Source organism: Sorghum bicolor, chromosome 6 (assembly GCF_000003195.3).
Source record: "Sorghum bicolor cultivar BTx623 chromosome 6, Sorghum_bicolor_NCBIv3, whole genome shotgun sequence".
Lineage (NCBI taxonomy): Eukaryota > Viridiplantae > Streptophyta > Magnoliopsida > Poales > Poaceae > Sorghum > Sorghum bicolor.
The window spans coordinates 44,104,717-44,118,760 of record NC_012875.2 but is presented as its reverse complement, the minus strand read 5'-3'; the positions used below and the strand labels follow the sequence as shown (position 1 = coordinate 44,118,760).

The following is a 14,044-nucleotide window of genomic DNA, read 5'->3' as shown; positions in this document are numbered from 1 at the left end:
GCGGAGTGTGACCGGCGAGGCTAAGGCTGGGTGACTGGGCAAACGTGCGCTTTCAAAAAGACAAGCAACGAACTCAATGTATCGTTCGTGCCACTACATACAGCCGATTAATGGAAATTTCAGCAAAACAATACATATATATGATTTTGTCTATCCCATCAAGTTCCCACAAAATTTCAATATACAATACCATGTTGTCACTACCTTGGAAATCTTGGGAAATGAAGCTTAACGATCATTGGGAGTTCAGAGAGCTCCACTTTGGACTTGCCCAATAATACAGTCTTCAGCTTCTCATCACATTTCACAATGTTCCTATTCGTCGGGTCCTGCAAATCAGGATAGTTATTACCATCTCAAAAGAAAATCATGATGAAGCCACATAATAGAATTTTTTGTTTCTGTAACAAAAATCAGACACTGTTCTTCATTTTCACACAGATAGGTACGAGTGGCAGCCGATTGATAGCAGGTCATGTTACAGTAGAAGCAGCAGCTTATTCTTTCAGTTTCCTTCATCTAATCTGTTTGATTGTGACCCAAGCGGATCACAATAACTGACAACTGATTGCTAGTATGGTTTTCACAGAAGTGAATCCTAAGTGGTGTTTTCCACTTTCTGCATAGATTCATGCTGAGGGAAGGCCTTTCAGAGTTATTATTAATACACTATCTGCACGGCCATGTGGTCAGGAAGGTACAGAAGGAAAGAGTTGCTTGTCAGTTTTTCCTCGTACCAGTTTAGCCAGTGCCCAACTACAACAGTAGTCACCAAAAGAACCAGTGGAAAACACAAACAGTTTGGTCAAGACGGTGCACTAGTATTCTGACATACACTAGATCACTAGCATGTAATATTTGGCCAATGTGGGGAAAAATAATTTCTAATAAAACAATGGCCAAAATGAAAAAAAAATGTTGAGTGGTAAAATGAAAATAGGCTTCATGCGTCGTGCCAAAATAAAGCTCCCATTCTCAGAACTACACAAAACCATATGGACAATCTATACCTAATATTTATATTAAAACAAATAGACTTTCTCCTAGTCCTGTTATAGCTCTAGAAGAGGCAAGACAAGTGGAGGACGGACCAAACCAAGGATTATTTCTGCAGTCATTTTCATGAGCCTGGACTGATTTTTCAGTTGGCTTGGGCTTTACGTTACATGGTAAAAGGAACAGCCCACCGTTCAGCTCCCACATGTGCGCTACGCACCTCCACGCTCGACCACATACGCCCACAACTTTCTGTGTCGCTGAGATCTGGACCTAGCGCGGAGAACTGGACCTAACATTTTGCTCGTGCAGACATGTGTTGCGCTCACTTCCATCTTTGTTACCACTCGACATGTCTGAAGCAGCAGCGCAGCCATCGCCAGCATCACCTCACCCCGCGGCTGTGCTCCACCTCGAAGCGCATCATCACCCTAAACCCATATGTTGGTGTGCCTCTGCACCACTAGTCAGAAACGAATGAGCAACCTCCTACAGCACCATGCACCCTGTTCTTTTGTCTTGCTTGTTTAATATGATGTGTTGGTGAATCTATCTCTTGTTTGTGTAGATCATATGCAGATACAACCCTAGCCCCAAATCTAGGCCACTCGCTCACCTTCTTGCTGCCAGGGGTGGAACTGTTGCTATCGTGTCAACTATCATCTATTTGCACACAGCTTTGATAGATAGGTCGAGGACACTTTCATGGGAAGAAATACATGCAAGGAACGAAGCCATCGGCATCATCGTCCACTCCTGGTTATCATCAGCTTGGATGTGTTTGAATTGTTGCCTTGTTAACTACTCCTTAGGAGATTTGATTTGTAGTTTGTTGGCTATTAGCCAATCGGAAAGTGGGTCGCCTCCATCTTCCTAGGGCAACCAATGAAGCAAGCCAATGAGATGAGCCATTAGAAAGCAGACCAAAAAGACTGGTTGGACAAGGTTCCAAAGGTACTCCCCAACGTGCGCGGAAGAAAGGAACCAGTAGAAGGGTGGACCTTTCAAAAGAGGTGACGAAAGGAGAAATCCAGAGGCCAACATAGAGTCAGCTTTTGGATCAAAGGGTGGAGACCCTTATGATGAAGTTGGGCCTTAGAAGGGAGCCCGCCTCGGGAGAAGACCAAGTTCTGCTGTGAATGGTGAGATGAAGAAAGGGCTAAATTCGCTAATAACCTTGGGGCCTGGACATTGTGGAATCACCAAAACCAGTGTGTTTTTGATGGGGTAACACCTAGCATCACCAGGGCCTTGGTCACTGCAGGGGAGGAGCGCCGGTTATGGTGTATGGCAGGTGCTCGGGGGCTGTCCTTCCTGACTGCCCCACTCCCTGATGGTTAGCATGTATGGTTTCGGTCGCCTTGACAACTAGTTCACGAGCGCGAATGTAATCAGTCAAAAAGTGTGGTGTGTGGTGTGTGTTGTAAAGGGTTCTTAACCCATCTTTCTTCTTAGGCCTTGTTTATGTTAAGTATATGATGCAGATCTAGTCCATAGGCCTATCTATAGGCTCTATCTATATATAGCCGCTCTATATATAGCCGGCTCTATCTATATATAGCCAGGGGGCTCTCTATATATATGTATGACTCCATCTCTGGAGGGCTTGTACTTCGTTATTCCAAAGGTTAGTAACATGGTACCAAAGCATGGTTTAGGGGTCGAATTAGGGCTAATCTGATCCCTAATCACCCCCAAGATCCATTTTTTTTTCCGGTCGTCGCAAGCCCATCGCGTGTGCCGCCGTCTGCCGCCCATCGCGTTTCCTCTGTTTTCACGGGGGTCGGCACATCACCACCGTGTCTTCACCTTCGCGCCTTCGCGTCTCGTCTCCACCTTCGCGCCTTCGCGACTCGTCGTCGCGGAGCTGTCCGCTCTCGTGGGGGGACGCATTGCGCGTGGGGTCGTCGTCCGCCCGCGGGTGTCGTCTTCCCGCGTGCCCTGCGCGTGCCCTGCCCGTGGAGATTTGGAGCGCCCGCAGGAGTCGTCTTCCTGCATGCCCTGTCCTCTTCCGCCCGTGGCTCTTCATCCCTGCACGCTGCACGTGGTCATCTTCTCTACCAGTGGAGATTTGGAGTTTTCTTCCTCTGTTTCTGCAGAGACCATCTCAGGCTATTTCCAGTCACGGTGGTAGCGAAAAATTTTGGGTTTCGCTACTGTAGCATTTCGGTTTTATTTGACAATTATTATTTAATTATAGACTAACTAGACTCAAAAGATTCGTCTCGCAAATTACAGGTAAACTGTGTAATTAGTTATCTTTTTTATCTATATTTAATGCTTTATGCATGTGCCGCAAGATTCAATGTGACAGGGAATCTTGAAAAATTTTGGGAACTAAACAAGGCCTTAATATAATGAAGCGCAGCTCTCCTGCATTTTTCGAGAAAAAATACTACAGTGTAGAGGATGATGACCTGGGCTAGGAGCAAGAAAAGACAATAGCATACCTTTCGACAGTAGCTGTTCCAAATCATAAGATGTTTTGGCATTTCTAGATACATAGTTTTCACTCCGTATCTAGACACATTGTATATCTAGGTACATAATACAAGCAATGAGGGAGAAATCTGGAATCTTCTCTGTCAAGTCAGTACATAAACATTTGTTCAGGAACTGTGCAGGAGAGAACAGACAACTTTGGAAGGCTAAATTGCCGCTAAAACTGAAAATTCTTAGGTGATTAACCTTTCAAAATGCTATTCTAACTAAGGACAACTTACTAAAGAGAAAATGGAAAGGTAACCTTGCGTGTGCCTTTTGTCAGAAAGAAGAATCCATTAAGCACCTGATGTTTGAGTGCCCTGTGGTCAAATATGTATGGAGTATCTTGGAATAAGTTTTTGGGGTTACTGTGAGACCTAATTCATTTGCTCAGTTCTGGATATGGATTAACTGGTGCTTACCAGGGGGTATACAAGTATTGGGCAACTTGGAAGACAAGAAACAATGTTTGTTTTTTAAGGGAAAAGAATCAAGACGCCTACTGAACTCATATGTCTGATATGCTCTACACTATCATATTGAGCAGGTTCGCAGAAGGATGCGATGTCAACGCAGATGGAGTATGGCGTGGAAGTTTTCCAGAAGGCGACGCTCCGTTTTCATCATCATGAGTGGATGGATGGGGGAGACAACCAGATGGCGATTGTCTGAAGATCTTGAACCAAGGCGCATGAAAAGTTGTTTTTGCTGGAACCTGCTCGCAGCGTGTGTGCTGCTGAAACTTTTTGCCACCTGGGGCATTTAGTGTTTAGCTGGGATTGTTTTGGGGGAGGTTGCATTAAATGCCTGACGTTAACACTATTGGGTGATCGTAGTTCAGGGGGGAGTGCCAACTGGATGAACCTAATGTGTTCATTCCAGTGTGGTAATTTTGCGCTGTTATGGTTTTTACTTTCTGTGGTTACGAAACAAACTCATGTAATTTTGCTGCTTGATAGTAATGAAATTTGGCTTTGCTGTTGTGGAAAAAAATAATAAAAGCAATGAATCTATAATTTGGAACGGGGGGAGTTGTCAAGGGCCTGGTGATCTAGGGTAGCCGGCCCTCGACTACGTAGCTCGTAGTCTCGTGCCGTGTCTTCCAGAGCGAAGGTTATGCCCCTCTCGGCTTCTGGGCTTGAGAATGTTCGAGGGAGGAAGAGAGAGTTTGGTTGATTGATCTTGCTTGATTCACTCACGGGAATGTTTGGGGATACAAATAGCCATCCGGATTGCATGAAAGGGAAACTAAGTTTAGGACTAACTAAAAATAGCTAACACTAATATTTCCTAGCCACTGATTTCGAATCCCGCTTGGACCTCTTCCTCTTGCGCGCGCGGCGCGTTCCTCAGCTGCGGCTTGCATGAAAGGGAAACTAACAATCTCTCCTTGAGTTTAGGACTAACCAAAAATAGCTAACACTAATATTTCCTAGCCACTAATTTCGAATCCCGCTTGGACCTCTTCCTCTTGTGCGCGCGCGGCGCGTTCCTCAGCTCGGCGGATGTCGCAGTTGCGCCGGCGCCTGACGTACGGCTGGCCCCACATGACATCTCTCCCCCTGGAGAGCCAGCTCGTCCTCGAGCTGAAAGTCTGGATATGTGGCGCGGAAATCGTCGAGGTCCTCCCATGTGGCAGACGAGGGCGGTTCCCCCCTCCAAAAGACCAGCACTTGGCGAACGCCGCGGGCGAGGCGAGCTTGAGTGACGCGCTCCGGAGCTGGTACAACCGCGCCATGCTTGATGTCGGGGAGCGGTGGAGGTGATGCAGGAGGCGTGCCCACGAACTTCTTCAGTGTGCCCACATGGAACACGTCGTGGAGGCGTGCCTGGGGAGGGAGCTCCAAGCGAACGGCGACAGCGTTGATGACTTCGGTGATGCGGTACGGCCCGAGGAATCGCGCCTTGAGTTTGCCCGAGGACGCCCGCTGCATGGAGGCGGCTGCGCGGTGTCGGAGGCGGAGAAGTGCCCAGTCACCGACGGCATACGCCACCTGCCGGTGATGCTTGTCGTAATGTTTCTTTTGCACCGCTTGGGCTTGCTCCAGACGATGGCGGACGTCGGCGAGGAAGGCGTCACGTTCCTCCATGTCCCGGGCTACGACAGCGACTCGCGTCTCGCCGAGCTCATAAGAGCGAATGGATGGCGGGTCGCGGCCGTAGACCACCCGAAACGGAGTCTCGCGGAGCGAGGACTGGTACGCGGTGTTGTAGACGTACTCGGCCCAAGGTAGCCACCGGAGCCACTGGCGGGGACGGTCACCTGTAAAGCACCTCAAATACATCACGATCACCTTGTTGGCCGCCTCGGTTTGGCCATCCGACTGCGGGTGGAACGCAGTGGTCATGTGCAGCTTCGTCCCCATGAGGCGCATGAGCTCGCGCCAAAAGGTGGAGGTGAAGACCGGATCGCGGTCGGAGACGATGGACTGAGGCAGCCCATGAAGACGCACGATGTCGGCGAAGAACGCTTGTGCCACAGACTCGGCGGTGTACGGGTGGCCGAGGGCGATGAAGTGGCAGTACTTGCTGAAGCGGTCGACGACGGAGAGGATGACCGATTTGCCATCGACGCGGGGCAGTGCTTCAATGAAGTCGAGGCCGATATCCGCCCAGACGATGGTAGGGACGGGCAGGGGCATGAGCAAGCCTGTCGGGTGTAGATGTTCCGACTTGTACCTTTGGCATGTGGCGCACTCCCGCACAAAGTCCTGCACCACGATGCGCATGTTGGGGAAGTGGAAGTCGCGGCGAAGGCGGTGCCAAGTACGCTGGACGCCCTCATGGCCGTCGGCGTGCACTGCGGACACAATCTCCTGCAGCAGTGGTGAAGATGGTGGGATGTAGAGTCGACCGTCGTAGGCGACGAGGCCGTCGGTGATCGCCCACGGCGCGGTGCGCGTCCCGGCGGTGATCTCATCATGGACAGCCACCAGCGCCGGGTCCGTGGCTTGAGCATGGCGGAGCCGACTGATGAAATCGAAGCGGGGTCCGGAAACCGCCAAGACCGCGCCCTGCTTGGCCTCCTCGGTGTCCCTCCGTGAGAGGGCATCAGCCACCGTGTTCGTCGCACCGGACTTGTATTCGACGGTGAAGTCGAAGCCCAGGAGTTTCCCCACCCAGTGGTGTTGCGGAATTGTGGCGAGGCGTTGGTCGAGGAGGTACTTCAAACTGTAGTGGTCCGTCTTGACGACGAAGCCGCGGCCCCACAAATATGGCCGCCAATGGCGCACCGCAAGGACGAGCCCGATGAGCTCTCGCTCGTACGCCGCGAGGGAGCGATGTCGGGGCGCCACTGGCCGGCTGAAGAACGCGATGGGGTGGCCCTCTTGGATGAGCACGGCCCCAAACCCGTAGGAGGAGGCGTCGCACTCGACGACAAACGGCTTGGTGAAGTCCGGCAACGTGAGTATCGGGGCGGTCGTCACAGCTTCCTTGAGGGCGCAGAACGCGGCGGCTGCCGCATCAGTCCAGGCGAACCCCTCTTTTTTCAGGAGCGCCGTGAGCGGGGCAGCCACGGTGCCGTAGTTGTGGACGAACTTCCTGTAGTAGCCGGCCAAGCCAAGGAAGCCGCGCACCGCCCGTGCCGACCGGGGAACCGGCCAGTCGCGGATAGCTTGGACCTTGGCCGGGTCCATGGCGACGCCGGACGCCGAGATGACGTGCCCCAGGTACCCGACCGAGGATGCGCCGAAGGAGCACTTGGAGCGCTTGACGAAGAGGTGGTGGCGCGCCAGTTCGGAGAGGACGACACGGATGTGTCGCAGGTGGTCCGCCCAAGTGTGACTGTATATTAGGATGTCATTAAAGAAAACAAGGACGAACCGACGTAAGTATGGGCGAAGGACGTCGTTCATCAAGGACTGGAATGTCGCTGGCGCGTTGCAGAGGCCGAACGGCATGACGAGGAACTCGTAGAGTCCGTCATGTGTGCGGAACGCCGTCTTGTGTACGTCCTCCGGGCGCATGCGGACCTGGTGGTACCCCGAACGCAGGTCCAGCTTGGTGAAGAAACGCGCGCCGTGGAGCTCGTCGAGCAGCTCGTCCACGACGGGGATGGGGAACGCATCCTTGACCGTGAGCGCGTTCAACGCCCTGTAGTCGACGCAGAAACGCCATGCGCCGTCCGCCTTCTTGACGAGGAGGACCGGAGATGAGAACGCCGAGTCGCTGCGGCGGACGATGCCCTGCGCCATCATCGCGGCTCATTGGCGTTCGAGCTCATCTTTGTGGGCCGCCGGGTATCGGTACGGCTGGACCGTGACCGGCTGCGCGCCCGGCTTGAGTGTGATGGCGTGTTCGCGTCCTCGGGGAGGAGGCAGGCCGGTCGGCTCGGCGAAGACGGTGTCGAACTGCGCCAAAAGCTCCTCCAGGAGCGAGTCGCTGGCCGTGGTGGTGTAGGGGCCGAGGGCGCCAGGGGCCGGCACGGCGGACCAGCGCACGGCGTGTCCCGCGTGCTGGAACGAGACGGTGCCCGCGACCAAGTCCCACACCAGCTGTCCTAGGGTCGCCATCCAGTCCGTCCCTAGGACGATGTCGTATCCTGCAAGAGGCATGACAAAGAGGTCGACGGTGGAGTGGAAGTCGCCGATGAGCAGCGGGGCGCCGCGGAGGACGCCTGGACATGACACGCGCTCGCCATTGGCGACCGTGGCCGTCAAGCGCGGACGAGGTTGGATCGGCAGGCCGGTCCGGTGCGCGGCCTCCTCGCCGATGAAGCTGTGAGTGGATCCCGTGTCCAGGAGGGCGATGAGGGACGTCGCGCCCACCGAGATGCGGACCTGCATGGTCTTGCCGATGGCCACGCCCGCGACCGCATGGAGGGAGAAAGTTGGTGCCTCCACCTCCCCGGAAATGGCAGTGACCGCCGCCTCGCCTTCTGGCTTGTCGTCGATCTCGACGCCATCGACGAAGAAAATGCGCTTGCAGAACCTGTTATGACCACGGCTGTACCTCTCGTTGCAGTTGAAGCATAGGTTTTGGCGGCGGCGTTCCGCCATTTCTTCCGGAGAGAGGCGCCGCTGTGTTCCCTCGCCCCGACCCGGCTGAGAGGCCACCGGAGGTGCTGGCAGCTGCAAGATCGGTGGTGGCGCCGGTAGTGCAGGTCGTGGTGCTGGCGCCGGAGGGGTACCGCGCGGGGGCGCCCGAGGGGGGTGGGGAGGCAGCCTCTCGGCCTCCATCATCTCCACCTGGCGTGCGAGGCTCATGGCCGCCGCCAACGTACCGGGGTTGTGGATGCGGACGGCGTTGCTAATCGGCGGAAGGAGTCCCCCCGTGTAGAGTTGGACACGTTGGGCCTCCTCGAGGCGACCTGCGCGCGGTAGGAGAGCCTGGAAACGGTTGGAGTACTCCTCCACCGTCCCGGTGCGCCGGCACTCGGCGAGCTCGAACATCGGGGCGGAGCGGAGGGGGGGTCCGAACCGCAGGTCCAGGAGGTCCTTGAAGCGCCCCCACGTCGGCGTGCCGTCGTCGTCTTGGAGCTGCGTGAACCACAGCTGTGCAATGCCGTCGAGGTGGTACGACGCGATCCACACCCGTTCCTCCGCCATGGTTCGATGTTGGCGGAAGTAGGCCTCACATTTGTTGAGGAATAGCATCGGATCGGTCGTGCCGTCATAGCGGGGAAAATCCCACTTCTTGTGCTTGGGGTGGAAGTCCTGATCTCGCGGGCCTTCGGAACGACGATCGTCGCCGCCGCCGGAAGACGATGAGGACTTGTCCTTCATGGTCGCCACGTCGGACTTGAGGGTGGACATCTCCATGCGCATGGACTTGAGCATGTCCATGACCTCAGCGAGGGTGGGTTCAGCCATGGCGGCTGGGATGGTTGCGGGGGCAGTGGGAGATGGCGGTGGACTGGGATTTGCGGTGGAGGCTGTGGAACGGGTGGGCGATGGGTTTGGTGTAGCTGCTGGTGTCGGAGATGATGGCGCGGCGGCTGAGGATGCCGAGGATCGAGTGGATCGGGATACCAGGTTGTCAAGGGCCTGGTGATCTAGGGTAGCCGGCCCTCGACTACGTAGCTCGTAGTCTCGTGCCGTGTCTTCCAGAGCGGAGGTTATGCCCCTCTCGGCTTCTGGGCTTGAGAATGTTCGAGGGAGGAAGAGAGAGTTTGGTTGATTGATCTTGCTTGATTCACTCACGGGAATGTTTGGGGATACAAATAGCCATCCGGATTGCATGAAAGGGAAACTAAGTTTAGGACTAACTAAAAATAGCTAACACTAATATTTCCTAGCCACTGATTTCGAATCCCGCTTGGACCTCTTCCTCTTGCGCGCGCGGCGCGTTCCTCAGCTGCGGCTTGCATGAAAGGGAAACTAACAATCTCTCCTTGAGTTTAGGACTAACCAAAAATAGCTAACACTAATATTTCCTAGCCACTAATTTCGAATCCCGCTTGGACCTCTTCCTCTTGTGCGCGCGCGGCGCGTTCCTCAGCTCGGCGGATGTCGCGGTTGCGCCGGCGCCTGACGTACGGCTGGCCCCACATGACAGGAGTAGTAGACAATGGAGAGGTCACATCAACTACAAACAACCCCTACCCATAGGTTTGTAAAGCAGGTCATTGAGAAATAACATAAGTACTTGTGGAACCCGCTAATGTTCCAAGGGTCCCTCTTGTTCGAGGATCTGTCCCCTAACATTAGCAATGCCAGGGCTGACTATACATGAGTATGGCAGAACAATTGATGTTAAGCATGGAATTATTTAGCTACATAAACCACTGTTCGGAGCCTCTTATGAGGGATTTCTATGAACCAATACATTTTACAGTATGCTTGAAGGTTTCCACTAAGGGGCATTAGATAGAAACATGGAAGTGATATACGAATGTCCGAATCACATGTTGAAGTGCTACAAATGCCCATTTTTGGCATATTTGTGGGTATAACCAGGTATAAACGGGGTTCAACATGGAAACATAACTACTTTATCAGCTCCAAATTAAATTAAAGCGCTGAACATAACGGTGCCACCTAAATTGTCAGTTCACGTGGACGATCTGGAAACAGATGGGAATACCAAGCAGCATGAAGGGAATGAAATCTTCAATGCTAAGCTATCAAGATCCTAAACGTCAACGGTTCTCATCCTAACCAAGTATAAGCTATCAATACACAGAAGACCATTATTAAGCATTTTTGTGCATATAGTGGCAAAGTGGACAAAAGTCCTGAATTATCAAAACGTCATTTGACATCGCACAGATCAATTCCCACACCTGTAAACTTAAACACCTAGATTTTGGAAATGACATAATCCTTCATATAATACTACTAACAATAATAATATACCGAACTCTCATCTCATAATATGTTGGCAGCATGAGCTGCCAATCTGCTGTTTTCCCATCAGCCAAAACTTCATGTTTTTCCCCAAATTCAAGTTCTATCCCAGGTCAGCGCAAATTAACTCTGACGAGCAAGCAACCAAATCCTGCCGCAACAATTAATGAGCCCAACTAACACCAATCATAGCGACTAATTACAGATTTCTTCATAAAGAAACGAAGGGGCCCATACATGGGAAGAAGAATTACCTGAAGTTTGTTGTCCTTGATGTACGACCAGACCCGGAGGAAGAAGGAGATATGGGACATTTGGGACCGGCCCCCGGCGAACTCTCGCAACTGGGTGGGCAGGTTCACCAGATCCATCAGCCCCGCAACCTTCTTGGGGCATTCGGCCGCCGCCCGCTTCAGCACCATCTCCCGCCCACCCACTGTGAAGAAGTGGCTCTGGATTCGAAGGAGAGTGAGCTAACCGAGCCAATCACAGAATGAACAAATCGGAGCAAATCAACGCAAATAGCAAGCAAAAATTCTGTCGAATACATCAAACTGAAACAGGGTTTCATGCACCTGATCAGCACTTGCTGCACTCAGCGGAGGAGGGAGTGACAGGGTAGGGTGGCGCCGGTGGGGAGGTCTGGAGGAGGGGGGGCACGCCGGCGTGGAGTAGAGCCGGCGCTGGGGGAGGCAGAAGGAGCGCCGCCGCGCTCGGGTGGGACGAGAAGCGCAAGAGGGGGCCCAAGGGGTACGGGGTACAGTCCGTCCCAATTGGAGTGACATTGTAACCGTGTGTTTAGTTGGAGAGCGGGGCGAGTCGGGTCGGAGCGAACCCATTTCTGTGGCTGTTTGGTTGGAGCATTTCTGTGCCTGTTTGGTTGGAGGATAGGAGGGTTGGGTTGGCTCCAGGGTGGAATATTTCTCTCAGATGCGGGTTGGACTCATCCGTCAAAATCTGGCGGACGGAGCCGCTCCAGCCGGGTTGGCTCCCACCAAACACTAAATTTCTTCAACCAAACACTGAACGGAGCCGCTCTGTCCCCAATTCTTCAACCAAACACTAAAATGGGTTGGCTCCGTCCCCAAAATCAGAAGTGCAACCAAACACTGGACGGGTTGGCTCCGTCCCCAAAAACTGGGTTGGATCCAACCCAACCCACCCAACCCCCAACCAAACACACGGTAAGAGCATCTGCAAGAGCTTGGCTAAAATTAGTAGCTAAATTCTAATGTTTAGCTATTTTGTAAAATAGATAATTTCTTAAAAAAAGAAGATGTTCACAACAGCCTTGCTATCAGATAGTTAGTGTCAGTGGTTGGCTATATATGGCCAACGAAAATTAAAAGGATAGCAAACTTTCTATTTTACAAAACCAAATAGTACATCTATTGGAGTCTATTTTTCTACTATAAAAATTCTAAAAGGCCTCCATAATAGGAATAGAAAAGCTGTTGGAGTTGCTCTAAGCCTTGTTTAGATACAAAATATTTTTCAATTTTGATTAGCACTTTTATTTATATTTGACAAACATTATCTACATGGACTAACTAAGTTTAAAAAAATCGTCTCGTGATTTATAGATAAACTGTGTAATTAGTTATTTTTTATTTATATTTAATGCTCTATGCATGTGCGGTAAAATTAATATGATGGATAATCTTGAAAAAAATTTAGATTTTTTTATCTCTATTATAATTGAAAACTTTTCCAAGCCAATTCCTTCTTTCAAGATCAACTCACAACCTACCTACTACGGATGCAACGGCTGAGATTAAAAGTTTGATGAGGCTTCCCACTCTCCCTCACCCGCGCCCATGCGAGTTTCTGAAATGCAACCCTGAAATCACGATGCCTATCCATCCCTAAAAATCAGGCCAATCACACAACACCCTTGCCATATCAAAAGTTGCCCATAAGATGTGTTCCGCCGCCTCCCATCAACTTCATCCACCCCAAACACATCATCTAATCCACGCACTCTGACTATATCGACACTATGTCATTCCATCCCCGGCTGCCAATGAACCGGTCCCGCAGATTCGAGGATGAGGCGTGACTCACCCTAACGCCCACAAGCAACGTTGTCGTCTCCCTGGTACTTCGCATCTCAATCTAAACTTGGGTGGTGCTGGTCAATTCTGTACATGACAAAAAAGAATAGACATAGCCAAAGCCCTAAAACCAAGGCCAGGCAGCCATGGCCGGCAGCAGCCAGGGAGCGCCAGCGCAAGGTGGCCAGCAGCCGGCCACGACCGGCTAGACGTGACCAGCGATGGCCATGGCCCTCTGGGCGACAGCTGCAGCCGGCGCCGGAGGCTGGAAGTGGCCAACACACGTCTAGGGCTCATGATATTTTACATGGAGTTAATAGTGCATTGTTCTCGAACGTTTTAAACTAAATAAGAATTGAACAATTATGCATTATAGAAAGAAAAATGATGAATTAATGCTATGTTTAGGCATCTGCAAGACTCAGCTGGATTCATGCATCTCATCAAACTGACATTGATTTTTTAAAAGGTTGTTTTTGTTTCCTGTAGTTCAAGAGTTAATTGATGAGTAAGTTTTTTTGGCGCACAAATAATACTATAACAGCTGCCGATCCTAACAGAGCTAATACCATAAGAATTACTATTAAACTGAAGCTTAAATCTCTGTCTGCATGTGGCATCCAAAAACACTACTAAACTGAACTCAAACTGTTTCTGACATGGGTTGCACGATCACGGACAGTCCAACCCACAAGATCGTAGAAGATATGATTTACTAGGACTCTTATAGATGTTGCAATCCAAATAGAACACCTTCCATATAGCCGATTAGAAAACTTTCCTTATAAGCCTACCCCTCCAGAGTATATAAGGAGGGGTAGGGATCCTCTAGTCAACATCCAGATACAAATCTTAGGTTTAATCCTAGAGATATCTCATATAACACAATCCACCAACGCACAAGACTAAGGTATTATGTCAAGTTGACAGCCTGAATCTGTCTAAATCTTATGTTCTTGTGCTTGTGCTACCATCTAATTTTGATCATGCGCACCTCCACCACACAATCTACCATCATGTGTATACCCCTTGGTGAACTACCGATGATATTTCGTTGACACCTCCTCTCTCTCTCTAACACACTGAATCCTCTCCCACCCCCCTCCCCAAAAACAATGAGGTTCACCCCCTCCCTTTCCCCACAACAACAACGTCCCCCACTCCCTTTCCCCACAACGGCGGTGCTCGCCTCTCTCTCTCTCTCTCTCTCTCTCTCTCTCT

General features: G+C 51.4%; 1 protein-coding gene across 4 annotated transcripts; it reads right to left on the bottom strand.

The window, feature by feature from the left end:
* On the bottom strand, nucleotides 32–11,593 carry LOC8073016 (upstream activation factor subunit UAF30). 4 transcript variants are annotated; one of them, XM_002446416.2, is made up of 3 exons: nucleotides 11,345–11,564; nucleotides 11,024–11,221; nucleotides 32–329 (listed from the first exon to the last, which is right to left on the bottom strand). In XM_002446416.2, exons 1-3 carry the CDS (start codon nucleotides 11,552–11,554, stop codon nucleotides 201–203), a joined length of 537 nt encoding a protein of 178 aa, XP_002446461.2. In that variant the 5' UTR covers nucleotides 11,555–11,564; the 3' UTR covers nucleotides 32–200. The 4 variants fall into 4 exon arrangements, with proteins under 4 accessions (XP_002446461.2, XP_021318545.1, XP_021318544.1 ...); XM_021462870.1 differs by having other exon boundaries at nucleotides 11,024–11,242; nucleotides 11,345–11,544; XM_021462869.1 differs by lacking the exon at nucleotides 32–329 and adding an exon at nucleotides 7,647–10,920 and having other exon boundaries at nucleotides 11,345–11,593.